This window comes from Mycteria americana, chromosome 7 (assembly GCF_035582795.1).
Source record: "Mycteria americana isolate JAX WOST 10 ecotype Jacksonville Zoo and Gardens chromosome 7, USCA_MyAme_1.0, whole genome shotgun sequence".
Lineage (NCBI taxonomy): Eukaryota > Metazoa > Chordata > Aves > Ciconiiformes > Ciconiidae > Mycteria > Mycteria americana.
This window is the reverse complement of record NC_134371.1, coordinates 3,427,508-3,441,013: the sequence shown is the minus strand read 5'-3', so window position 1 is coordinate 3,441,013 and position 13,506 is coordinate 3,427,508. Positions and strand designations below refer to the sequence as shown.

The following is a 13,506-nucleotide window of genomic DNA, read 5'->3' as shown; positions in this document are numbered from 1 at the left end:
ACTGGAACCTCACTAGGAAGAGATGGTGAAATCTTTCAGTCCACATCACATGCCCAAAGTCCATGTAATAAGTTCTGAAATCCAGACCTACCATTCCTAAAGTTCTCAGGGAATTTTGTGGTCTGCTTTTTATCTTGTTTATTGTGTACAAAGATGTAAAATCTGTCAAAAGTGGTGCTAAGATTATAAAAATACTTTGACAGTTTAAAACATACAAATTTTACTTGGATGGGTGGAAGCCACAGGGCAACAAGAGCTTGTAGAGGCAATACAAAGTACTTTGGTGACTACAAAGAACATAGTTCTGATTTTAACCGGCAGTAGATGGTGGCTGTGCCTTGAGCTGAGGAAGGGTTAGCACCGAAATAAGGTGGAGAAAACTGCAGTTGAAAATAAATCTGCAGTGGAAGCATTTAAAGTATTATTAGGATATCAAATTCTTCTCCTGGTGACTTCACAGAAGATCTGGCTCCCATAAATGACAGGCTTTGTCCTACCCCTCTTGCAACATGAGACTCACCAAGTGACAGCCTGGAATTTACCTGGAATTTACAGGAAGTGTATTATTTCATAAATCAAAGAAATCAAAGATTGAGTTATTCATCAGGGCTTGAAAATAAAAACTAAGTAATACCCACAGTACAGCAGGGGTTCTGAAAAGTATAGAAATGAAACTTCAGTGAAGGGAAACACTTCATTTTATCTTTTTTTGCTTTTTCCTTTTTTTTTTTTAATAATATGGCCCATAGTAAGTCTCCAGAGAGGTATGCAAAGAAACTTAATTTCAAAGGAGCAGAAGTGAGTAACGGTCTGTGAACACAAGCAGCCCATCAAAGAAAAATGTTCCAAAGAAGAAAAAACAAGTCAGACAGCTCGACAGCCTGTGATTTTCAGTCCCCAAAGCAACCAAAACAACTTGTCCTTTCCATCAGGATATTACTGTACTAAATAAACCACACACAATGTGTTGATGCAATTCAGCTCTACTTTTCTCCATCGTAACTGTAAACCTGCAGAAAACAAATGTGGACCCACAAACATACCTTAATATCATGATAATTCCCCAAGGATCTCTTCTCCAGAGGGAATGGTTGGTTACTGTACACCATGAATGGAATCTAACCCAAATGGATTGTACCAACTCCTTCTTCTAAACCTAAGTATTACGTAACTCTTAATTAATGAATTACGACAGCGTAGTTGACAACAATCTCACTGTAAAGTTTTTTTCAGCTTTGTGGGTAAGCTGTATTAGCAATGAACCCAGGAAGAAAGGTATTCGTTGTTCTGCTGTTCCCCCCTGGGGAAGCTCAAAGCCTCCTTCTGAAGGGGAAGGAACAATTCTTCAGAGAAGGTGATGGGTGGAACAGAGAGGAGAAACTTGGTGCTGTTAACTTGGTGCTAGTCCAACCTCCTGCTCAAAGCAGGGTCAAACATGAAGCCAGAGCAGGTTGCTCAGTGTTTTAACCAGCTTAGGCTTGACGCTCTCCAAGGACAGAGTCTGCATAACTCCGTAGACAACCTGCTCCAGTTCCTGACTGTCCTCATGGTGAAAAAGTTTTTCCTTAAACCACTCTGAATCTTTCTTGTTTCAACTTATGCCTGTTGCCTGTCATTCACCCACCATGCACCACTGGGAAGAGCCTGCTTCCTTCTCCTCCATGTCCTCCTCATCAGTCTGGGTGGCTGCTCTTAGGTTCCCTCAAAGCCATCTCTTCTGCAGGCTGAGCCAGCCCTGGTCCCTCCGCTCCCCCCAAGAGAAAGGGCTCCAGCACCAACCGTCTTGGTGGCTGCTGCTGAACTTACTCCAGTTTGTCAAGTCTTTTTTGTACTGGGAGACAAGCGCCAGTCTGGAAGGTGAACTCTTAAAAATTTTAAAATATTTCTGTAAAATGTAACTTTAAATAAATTTTCTCAAAATCCAACAAGGCTTTGCTAAGGACTGGCCATCATGAAAAAGCAGTCAGTAGATTACTGACATCAATTAGGATAATGTCCTGTTATTCTACTACTAAAACTGCATCCTCCCTTGAGAAACTCACAACTCCCAGTTGGTTCTGGGAGTAGTTTCACATTAGGTCCTAACAGTAAATTAAAGGCATCTAATAATTATCGGAGTTTAATCCTTTCTAAATCAGTGACAAGAGAACCCTTACTCATTCATGCTTGGTAACGATTTCACATCAAAACTGAATCCTCAGCCGGAATAGTTGTTTCTTCATTTACAAGCATCTGCACCACTGCATAATCTACTGTATATAATCTATAATCTATGTTCTCAGAAAAAAATGTGATCTCATTGCTCAGATACAGGAAGACTAAAAAAAGGGGGAAGTTCAGGCACTTTGGTTTTACCTGTTTCTACAAAGTGATGAGAAGTTGCCGGCAGATGCGAAAGGTAGCTAGTTAATTCTGAAACTAGACGATAAGTCTTTTCAAAATCAGTACTGAAAGTAATATAAATTTAATGGCAAACATCCCTATTCTCACTCTTTCCACCAAAGTTGGAAATTCCTTTTAAAATCCACTAAAAAATTTGGAGATGTTCAGGCACAGTTGACAAATAGGTGAAAACAAGAATAAAATTGCTTCAAAGCAGTATCTCTCGAAGATAAATTAGCAGCAACCTTTAAGAATTACTGTTGAAAAGGGCCACCTCCTCCTGTATTGCTGACAGCACCACTTCACACCATTTTCAGCGGATTTGCGGATGTGCAGTACCTGTCAGATCGGTCCCCATACTAATAAATGAATACAGCACATTGCCGTGAAAAAAATAAATTAGGACATAAAGCTATCGGCCAAGGGAGGAAGCCAAGAAGCCGCCGACGTTGTACCCTACTGCCGCCGTTTGCTGCAACAACAGCAGGGGCTCGCTTCGCGGGGGAGGAAGATAGACCGATCAAATGCCATGATTGTCAAAGAAAAATGTTTCAAAGAATCATTAATTGCAATGCTGTTCGCAAGAGGCACTCGCACGCCTGTAGGAAACAGGAGCCGCCATCTTGAGGCTCCCGCCGGCGGCCTCCTCCCTTCTTCCCGCCCGGCCTCTCGCGGGACCGCGGCCACCGCCCTCCTCCTCCTCCCCTTCCTCTCACGCCCGGAAACCGGGGCCGCGTGGGTCGCCGCAGCCATGGAGTACATGACGGGGCCGGCGGCCCCTACCCAGGGCAACATGTAAGCGGTGGCGGCGGACGGGCTCCGGGGTGGCGGGGCTCTGCCGGCCTGGCCTCGGCCTCAGGGCGAGGGGCGCCCCGTTGCCGCGGGGGGGAGGTACCCGGGCGGCCATAAACCGGAGCGGGTGGGGGGGGTGACGGGTTTTCTGGGCCACAAGTTTTCTTTAACATGAATTAATAAATAAAACGTACATGTATCTTCGGTTCCCACCGAGGGCTCCCGTAGCTGTCACCTCTGAGGGCACAGTTGTTTGTGACTGACTTTTCCTCCCTGTATTCCAGCCTCTGCTGCCAGTGCGGCGTGCCTATCCCGCCCAACCCGGCCAACATGTGCGTGGGGTGCCTGCGGGCTCAGGTGGACATCACCGAGGGCATCCCCAAGCAGGGCACCCTCCACTTCTGCAAGCAGTGCGAAAGGTGGGCAGCCGGGCCCCGCTCCCTCTCCTCCGGGCGAAGCCCGCTCCTGAGGGGGGGACGGGCCCGCTCCTGAGGGGGGGACGGGCCCGCTCCTGAGGGGGGGACGGGCCCGCTCCTGAGGGGGAAACGGGCCCGCTCCTGAGGGGGAAACGGGCCCACTCCTGAAGGGAGGACGGGCCCTCTCGGTGTGGTCGCTGCAGCTGGAAAGCGGGGCAGCGTACGCTGGCAATGCGTGTTTTCGTCCCCCTAATGCGTGCTTAGGATTTTCCAGCACGTTCCTGTATTTCTCTTGCTGTGGAAGTAGAAAAGTGTTGGTATGTAGGGCCTCAAAGATTGAAATGGGTGAGTTCGTGGTCCCTGAAAGAAAAAAATGGGCAAATTGGTAAGCATGGTGGTGTGGATGCACTTGGAATGCGTGAATCCTAATGCTTAGGGAGGCAAAAAGTTGTAGCTGCATAGTTGATAATAAAACTGAAAGCTTGGTAAATAACTGCTCAACTTTTGAGTGATTTAATTTCCTGAAGCAGCTTCATGTGCTCTGAAATGCTTCCTGTATCATAGGTATCTTCAGCCTCCAGGAACCTGGATTCAGTGTGCCTTAGAATCAAGAGAGCTTCTCGCTTTGTGTCTGAAAAAAATCAAAGCTTCGCTGAGCAAGGTGAGTAGCTAATTCTGTTGGTATTTCATAGTGTGTCTATTGGTATTGCATAAAGTGAAGTCCAGCTAACTTAGACAGGGTTCGATCCTTTTGGAGCAGCCATTTGTATTTGTGTAGAGCTAACCAGCTGATTTATCCTGAGCATAGAGAATGACAATCTGGTCTCATATAACTCCATACTATAATTTTGGAGGATTCAGTAAGGACAGGCTCTAACAAAGAATTTCCAGGCATACTGAGGAGGCTATTGCAGTGCAATTCTGTGACTTCAAAGCATGCAGTGTACTGCACAATTGTTATTGTTTAAATGGGAGTTGAGTATAATAAACTGAAGGAAGTTAATATATTTTTAATGCACCTTAATTTTACAGTTTTCTTTCTACTTATTTTTAAAATTGTTTATACGATACTTGTTCTTACCGGTTACTACGATACAGAGAAGGGTTGCAGAGGTCTGTATCTAGACTAACTTGAAAGTCACACGTTGAATAAAGTATCTATTTCTTAGGTTCAGAATCTTATCAGAGGAGAAAAACTGAGTTAGTGTTTTAGGCAAAAAAACCCTGTTTTGTTGCTGCAGTCATCAAGGTTTGAATTAGATTTCCTTATCGAGCTTCTTGCTATTGAGTTAGTACTTAAATATATAAAATATCTTTTGCTGCAGTAAATTTGCATGTTCTTGGCTTTAGAGATTAAATTGGCTTTTAAGTCCTGAAGAAACCATTATACTTTCCTACTTGATCATTACATGCACCCAGAGATACTGTCGAGTAGTGTATTCAGTTACTATGGCATGACAGTCTGCGAGGTTGCATCTCCATTGTTTTAGGTAGATCAAACTCTGGCTTCTAACTAAGTATTATTGATTGGGTTTGGTATACTGATATGTATGTTTTTAATTAAGGTTATTCACTTCCTCACGTGGTTGAGGAACAATGGACTATACCATAAACTTGTTTTTTCTGGTAGTCAGAGCTGCATGTTTTTAACACGTGTACAACTGGTGGCAGTAGCTGGGTTCTTGTTCTTTCCCACTGGCAGGTCCGGCTGATTGATGCAGGCTTTATTTGGACCGAACCACATTCTAAGAGGCTGAAGCTGAAACTGACTGTTCAGAAAGAGGTAACTGGAGTATAGTATTCTGCATGTGACTTTTATAAGTTTTTTATGGCAAACAGTATGATTTTCTTTATTTTTTTATTATTATTACATTTTAGGCAAGTCATTCTCTCTGGTAAAATCCAGCATGTGTTTATTGACTTATCTTGAGAGAATACTGATTTCATCCAGCCTCAATTTTGTCATTAAAGTGCTGTTCATCACAGTTTGAAGAAGGCTGTCTGCTGTTCCAGTAAAGTAGAGAAAGTACTGCTAACATTTGTGACCCAAATATAGCTGTCAGTCATATAGTATAGTATGGAAGTTATTTCGGAATGCTGGTGTAAACTAGCTTTCTGTCTTGACAGGACTAAGGAGGAAACCTTTTAAACTTTTGTTTTGCAGGTGATAAATGGAGCGGTTCTTCAGCAAGTATTTGTGGTGGAATATATAGTTCAGCCTCAAATGTGTGAAGACTGTCATAGGATTGAAGCTAAGGATTTCTGGAAAGCTGTAGTGCAAGTCAGACAAAAGGTAGAGGCAAAGTGAATTTTCATTTGTTCATGGCAGAACAATCAGGCGGACAATCTTTGGATGAATTTTTGATTTTCTCAGATGTATTCACACTTGCATACTGCCACAGTAATACGTTTTGTGTTCACATTGGGTTTTTTTCTTACTGATCTTAGTTTAGAAAAACTTTCTCTCTGCTGTCCAGTATTATTAGCATATTCTTTTTAAATGATGGCTGGCAGGAGGATCCTGTGTGAATTACTAAATATCCTTCTGTATTTTAAGGCAGTGTTAGAAACAGTCGTACAGATTGTTTATAAATATTTAAATATTCTTTAAAGAAAATGGTATCTTTAGCAACCAGTTACACAAAAAGGAGAAACAGAAGCTTTAAATAATTTGATATAAATAGAGCACATCTCTGAAATCTTTTTGCTTACTTGGAATAGACTTTGGACTGTTCCTTCTCTAGATCTCTTCATATAAATGTTTATTCTTCAGAGATACTGCATTAGTCAGTTCTTAAATAACCTTGATAATTTTATCTTTGTTTGGTTTTAGACTCTGCACAAGAAGACTTTCTACTATTTGGAGCAGCTGATTTTAAAGCACAGGCTTCATCAAAATACACTTCGCATCAAAGAAATCCATGGTAAGTGAGGTGGCCTGTTGGTCTTGATGTAGAATAGACTAACCCGTTCTATATTGGAAGAGTGCTTGCGTTAGTAGCTATGTACAGATTAGCAGCAGATTACTTAGCCTATGTATTGTATTTGAAAAAAAAAAAAAAACATAGTACTTGAAATAGATATGTTCATCAAACTTTCTTTTCTTTAAGATGGCCTGGATTTTTATTATTCTTCAAAGCAACAGGCCCAGAAGATGGTAGACTTTCTTCAGTGTACAGTTCCGTCTAGGTATATCATTTACGTTTATTGCCTTGAATGCTCAAAAGCTTTTGGGAAATGTCTTTTTTCCTTCATTTTAAAAGATTTTTGTAAGTGAAAGTGTAAGGAACCTGTATTCGAGTTAAAACAGACAAAATCCCTTCTACAGAAGTCCCATGTTTTCCACTTATCCATTGTAAAACTAACCTTCATGCATTTTTCTATTTCCTTAATTTTTGTATTTGTAGTACATAGCTATATACTTTCATTGCTGTACTTCGTGCTGATTATCTCCTGTTTCAAGTAATGCCCTTCTTGCTGCCTGAAGGCTCTATTTCTATGTTTTATAGATCAAAATCATCCCAACGTTTGATCTCACATGATATTCATAGTAATGTCTACAATTACAAAAGCACTTTCTCTGTGGAAATTGTTCCCATATGCAAGGTAGCTTCTTTCTACTTCATTTTTAGGGTATTGTATGAAGTGGGTAGAGTTTGGGTTTGGTGATGGACACCTGATTTATTGTGTATTTGGGGGGATGGAGGGGTCTACTCCCATGAAGCACAGAAAGTGCAGATAGCAGCTCTCTTGAGGAAGTTATTGGGTGATACTGGGTGGAGAACTGAAAATACAAAGTTTAAAAATCTATTTCAGATTTCTCTAAAGACTTGATTAAAAATTAAGGAAATATGAGTGTAAATTGTTTTCTGTTTGTGTGCAGGACAATGTTGTATGTCTGTCACCAAAACTGGCACAGAGTCTTGGTAACATGAGCCAGATCTGTGTGTGCATTAGAGTAACAAGTACCATCCACCTCATCGATCCTAGCACTCTGCAGAGTAAGTTAATGGTTCTTTTCTGCACTATGGCAGCATCTGATTTTTCTGCTGGCACAATTATTTTGATTTTTTTTTTTTTTTTTTGTTTTCATGAATTCTATTTTTAGACCGTAAATGTATCTGTACAATCACTGACATAGAAATTTAATAGTGAACTAAGACATAGTTTTTTTCCGTAGTATCCTAGGCAAAATGTGCAGGCTCAGTGGTGTTAAGTTCTTAGATGTTCTAGGTCATCCGCTAAGCACATACATTTGTCAGGTATATTCCTCTAAAATTAGGCATCTAATTTTTCTCTGGGTTATAATTCTAGCCACTTTGGTACCAGAAGCACTGTGCTTTGATTGGTATTTGCTGGCAAGCTCTACCAGCAAAATACCTCTAATAAGGATACATCCAGGAGAATGAGTCTTGTGAATAAAAAGGTCTGTGCTTTAGACATGGGATAGGTGATTTGGCTCTCACAGCTCAACTGCTCTTGTAGCACGAGTTTGCAATATGGGTCATGTCCTAAATACTTGTGTTACAATATGGAACTGAACAAAATGCATTTGGCAGTTGCCTTAATTCTGGCTAATGCTTCCTCTTCCTTTTGATTTCTTCACAAGAAATTCTCTCCCTTGTGATTGCCCATGCTGGTGTGTTTTTTTCCAGTTGCTGAAATTGATGGAAATACCTACTGGCGCCACCCTTTCAATAGCTTGTTCCACCCAAAACAACTAGAGGAATTTATCATTATGGATATCAATAGGGTTCACGAAAAGAAAAAAGGTGCAGGTGCAGGGGCAAGATCAAACAAGGTAAGAGTTCCTCTTTATTTGATTCCATGGTTTAGGCTTTCCTCTCCCCTCTCTCCCCTACTCAGCTGAACTTCTGTTTTGAATCATTCTACCTTGCAAAGTCAGATCTGTGCTTTTCTATGTCTTGCCACTGGCAAAAGCTCTTCTCAGGAAGATGTGGACAGTGTTTTGGTTTGGAAATTGCAGAGGTGTTACGTGAATTCCACTTTCAGAAATGCTTTTCAGCTGAAGAGTTTAAACTCTACTTGTTACTGTCGTTATTGAAATTATTTCGTATTAGCTTTGCAGGTCTTCAATTATTAAATTGGTTTTGTTGAAGTATAGAAACATTTCTTTTTAATCAGAATTAATGAATCCGTACCAAACATTTTCTTCTCAGTTAAAAGCTATATGTCGTTGAAAGTTATGAAGTAAAAAAACCCCACCAAAACACGTATCTAGCTGTAGCAACAGCCTTGGTGGAATTCTTGTGAAAAGTGGTTGGCATGTCCATTTCCTTACTTTTGTGAAGATGAGAAATGAGGAGGAAATACATTGGGTGCTTGATGTAGAAATACAAGGTTAATTACACATGTCATTTAAAACAGTAATATAGCAGTGCAAATGTTCTAATAGCACAGCAAGTCAAGCTGCATTTGATAACAAGAGTGTTTTATTTTTCATTCCTCAAGCACACGCTGGCTGAAGCCTGGGTACAGAAAACCTCGGAGTTGAATACAGATCATCAGTATTTCTGCTGTACTCACTTGGGGCACATTCTGAATCCTGGCGACCTTGTCTTGGGGTCTGTTCTGTTTCTTGTTTTTTATTAGGTGATTATTTAATGACTGAATTCTCTGGATTCTCTACAGGCTTATATATTATCAAGAAAGTTTTGAACCGTTCTGATTTCTAAATGAAATCGGCAAAGGGATAGAATCTTTCGTCTTGGCCATGAAGAGATGGTCCTAATACAGGAAATCTTTTTTCTAGCAGAAGTCATCTTGTGAAATGGACCAATAGTAATAAGAGAGCTGAAGTATTGACTTTAGAGCACAGATTGGACTAAGTTTAGACACAAATAGATGGGAGGGATTTTTAAAATACCAGGCAAGATCCTTTTATTTGATAGTTAGTATCGTATTCAGCAGTGACAAATGTGAAATTTTTGTAAGATTAGGCAAATTAGGTGATTCTCAAACAGGCATAAACAGGAATGTTATTGGAGCTGTTGTGAGCCCAACAGAACCTCAGTGGATATTGCTGTTTGGGTTCAGGAGGCTGGGGAGTGCTACTGAAAAGAATTTGGGAACAGCAGCTTCTAAGTGTTATTTGTAGTTATGACAGCTGCGTATTGAAGTGGATTTTTTTTATTTGCTCTGTAGTGCCCTTGGAAACATTTACGTTTCTTAGGAGCTGTAACTTACACTTTGGTGCTCTTTAATACAAACATATGGTACACTGAGTTCAATTTTGTAGACTTACTTAGAAGGGTAGGATAAAATACCTATTTTCATTTTAGATTCGACTTGGCGAACTGCAACTTAAATGACGAGTTTGCCAATAAGATGAACCCACACAATATTCCTGATGTGGTAAGAGCATTTTCTTTCTCTGTACAAAGTTCTCTGCGTTACCCAGGGGTATTAGGGAATATGATTTTATAATGAATACTCACTAGTTCCATAGTGCCAAAGGAAGAGGGGATATTAATATTGAAATTTGAATAGCATCTAATTTTGAGAATTATTTTCTCACTACTTAAATTTTTGGGTGGTGGTTGAATAACACATCTACTCTAACTTACCTTACTCTTTGTTTTTCTTCAAATTACCATGCGCTGTGCGGTGAAAACTGTATTACAGCTCCAGTGTGTGTATGCCTCTTCAGGACACAATCCAAAGTGTTTGGAAACTTTTGATTGACAGATGCTATATAAATTTTATATAAAACTTCTGAGTGTCAGACTGACTACCATTTGTTCAGCTGATTTTACCGTTGCCCAAATCTAGACTTGGGTGGAGTTTGGGGTTTTGAAGGAGTGTCATCAGTAGTATTGAAGGTGTGTCTGTGTAAATACTTGCTGTTTTTCACTGTAGGTATTAATAAAGAAGAGCTATGACCGTACCAAACGCCAGCGTCGCAGAAACTGGAAGCTGAAAGAGCTAGAAAGGGACAGAGAAGGCACGGATACAGACGATGAAAGGTTCAGTATCTGCCATGAAGCTTTTTAGTCCTTCCTACCTAGGATACTGTGCCAAGTCTAGAAATAACATTTCTCAGTTTCTGCTGAGGATAAACCCAGTGTAAGGCTAAGCTGGTGGGGGCACAAGCAAACGCTGCTGGTTCTGTTGGAGCGTGATGCTGGCTCATAGGACAGGTTGATGTCAGTGTTCTCTGAAGAGCACTGCATCTCTGCATTTTTCTCCCTTCCCTAGCGCAGGAAGTGCTTAAGCACGTGCACCTTACTTATGTTTATCCTATCTGCTAAGTTTTCAGGGAAGATGGGATACTGGGGACAATGGGCCAGGGGGGTGTGGAAACAGTCTAAATCCTGAAATCTTAAAGATAACACTGCAGGATTTTCAGGTTTACTGTTGCAAAATATAAAAACTATTTTTATGGTTTTTTCCAAGAAAAGCTTAAATCATGAGACAAGTGAGTAATATCGGAAGCATTGTGTCTGTAGCTTACAGTTGGTGTCTGTCTAGCTAAAGGGACACTTCTGTGAAAACAGGCTCGTCACTGGTTTGTTCAGTGACAAAACTGATACAGCAACAGCGGATTCTAAATAATGTTCAACTGAGTAGAAAAAATGAGGTAATTAGAGTTAAATGAGGACAGGCAAATTAAACAAATTATTTGGAAATCAATAGGAGGTCGTAAAAAAAAAAAAAAAAAGGCAGAAACAATGAGTTGGAAATATAGGAATTCTATCAGAAGGCACATCTGAAGGACTGTGGATTGCAGTCCTTCCTTGGGGCTTTGCTTCTTTGATTTTATTTTGTTTTATAAACTTACATAAATCCACAGGAAAAGTGAGTAGATACATTAAGCATCTTTTACAGACAATACCAGGACTTCCTTGAAGATCTCGAAGAAGATGAAGCCATAAGGAAGAACGTGAACATTTACAGAAGTAAGGCCTTTTTAACCATTTGACTGCATGCAACTAGATCATGACTATTTGAGTGAAAATATTTTTACTGAAGTTCTGTATTTGGATTCTTTGAACTACTCGTGTCTAGAGAAATGCTGTAATGTAATAGCTTCAGGAGTTCACTGTATTTCACATGCACTGAATGGATGTTGATGGGGTTTGTTTGCTCGCCTTTAACATGAGAGAGAGAAGCATATTTTGTCCTGCGCCCAAAACATCTGCTGGGTGAAAGATTTGGTGCATAATTGAGCGTCTTCCACGAGGGCAATTGCCATGGGATTGTTGGTTTTTAGGAGGGATTTGTTTGTTTTGGGGGTTTGTTGGTTGGTTGGGGTTTTTTTCCCCTTCCTTGGGGTTGTTCAGGGGGGTTGGGGTTTGTTTTCTTTGCTTAGCTGTTTGTTGGTTTTTTTCTGTTGCTTTTTTAGATGCAGATGTTCCAGTGGAGAGTGACACAGATGATGATGGTCCTCCACGAATCAGTCTGGCTGAAATGCTAGAGGATCTCCATATTTCCCAGGATGCCACTGGTGGGGAGGGAGCAAATATGATGACAGAATAAGAATAGTGCATTAGTCAATGCAATAAATATTCCCTTAGTGAGGAAAAAGTACCCAAAACACAAGTAAACATTACAAGCTGATCACATGAACATGAGAAGTAATGTGATAACTACCACTATACCCCTAAAAGTCCTAAATTAATATTTTATATATAACCTTCTAGAGAATCAGCAATTAAAGTTAAATTTCTGGTGCAAGCATTGCAATATAAGTTCCACAAGTTCCTCCCATCCCTGAGTGCTCTTTCCTTGCAACTTTGGCAGCGTAAAGACTAACTTCAGGGTTATACATTGGGAGTAATCATTGTCTTGTGCTGAAGACAGCTGATAAGGAAGGATGTCCAGAGGGAGAGATTTTATTCTAGTTTTATAGATTTGTAGGTAGCGTACCTACCTACTGTTTATTGCTTTCATTTCTTCACGTGGGAAGGATTTTTCCTGTCTTAATCTTTTTGGGACAATGGTTTGAAGCCTTTTATGATATTGCTAGATTATTCTGTATAACAAGATTTTGGGGAAGCTCAAGAATGTATCTTGTATTCCTTTGGTAAGGGAACTCCAAATATACATGTTGTGTACACAAAAAATCTTCCCTGTAAATTGATTGAAGGTGCAGCCCTTGATCAGAAAGATTGGAAACTTCTGTTAAGTATAATGAATATTGTATTGTACTATATTCCATGCCTGTGTCAGTGAATTAAAAGCAATATGCATAATGTCTTAATTAATACACCAGGTATGAACTATTAAAAAACTATACAGATATTTTTGGTCCATCGTTATTTAGTTAACTTTGAAATCAAATTTCTCTCTAGTGCAAGCCCAAAGAGGACTCAAGTGGTGTAGGGGGACATTACGTACTTCTATGCATCTGGTTTTAATTCACTTTACTGCACAAAGGTGGTTCAACAGAAATTTTACGAAGAGTTTATGTGCATATACATTTGTTTTAACTCAATATACATATGGAAGCATAGCATAGCAAGAGTGGTTTTGTCACTGGATTTTTTTAACTTCAGGAAAAAAAAGTTCAAAATAAATGCCATATGTAAAGAAGGGAAATACTAATAATGTAACGTTGGAAAAAAGAGAGATGTGTAGGATTAATCTGACAGGGTATTAATGACTCCTCTATCAAGGGTCTGTATAGCTCAAATGAGAACACTTCGTGTAGTTTGTCACCGCTTGTATGCTCGTGAGAGAAATACACAGGGCTGCAAATTCACTGTTTCTCTGTAGTACCAGCTGAGGAGGAGCTGTTTCATGCTGTCGGAGCACCTTTCTCTGTTTCACCGTACTTCACAGCTTTTCAAGGCCTCAAAGAAAAGCTAAGAAACAATCAAGGAGTTAGCAGGGTTCAGCCCACTGCCAGGTGAGAGAAATTTTTGCCTTATTCTTTAGTTTAAATGTAATCTTT

The 13,506-nt window shown here is 40.1% G+C and overlaps 1 protein-coding gene across 1 annotated transcript; it reads left to right on the top strand.

Annotated features, from left to right (window-relative positions):
• The first annotated feature begins 3,077 nt into the window (after positions 1–3,077).
• Positions 3,078–12,854, top strand: NMD3 (NMD3 ribosome export adaptor). Its single transcript, XM_075506823.1, has 15 exons — positions 3,078–3,177; positions 3,459–3,593; positions 4,155–4,251; positions 5,293–5,373; positions 5,755–5,883; positions 6,424–6,514; positions 6,701–6,779; positions 7,100–7,196; positions 7,474–7,591; positions 8,246–8,391; positions 9,063–9,175; positions 9,893–9,965; positions 10,470–10,576; positions 11,439–11,509; positions 11,956–12,854. The coding sequence occupies exons 1-15, from the start codon at positions 3,134–3,136 to the stop codon at positions 12,087–12,089; spliced, it is 1,515 nt and encodes a 504-aa protein (XP_075362938.1). The 5' UTR covers positions 3,078–3,133; the 3' UTR covers positions 12,090–12,854.
• Positions 12,855–13,506: the final 652 nt, after the last annotated feature.

Bases quoted from the DNA above. Each gene is read 5' to 3' on its own strand.
- NMD3 (XM_075506823.1), top strand. From the start codon at position 3,134: ATGGAGTACATGACGGGGCCGGCGGCCCCTACCCAGGGCAACAT. The intron at 4,252-5,292 runs GTGAGTAGCTAA...TCCCACTGGCAG, and splicing joins TCAAAGCTTCGCTGAGCAAG to GTCCGGCTGATTGATGCAGG. The intron at 10,577-11,438 runs GTTCAGTATCTG...CATCTTTTACAG, and splicing joins ACGGATACAGACGATGAAAG to ACAATACCAGGACTTCCTTG.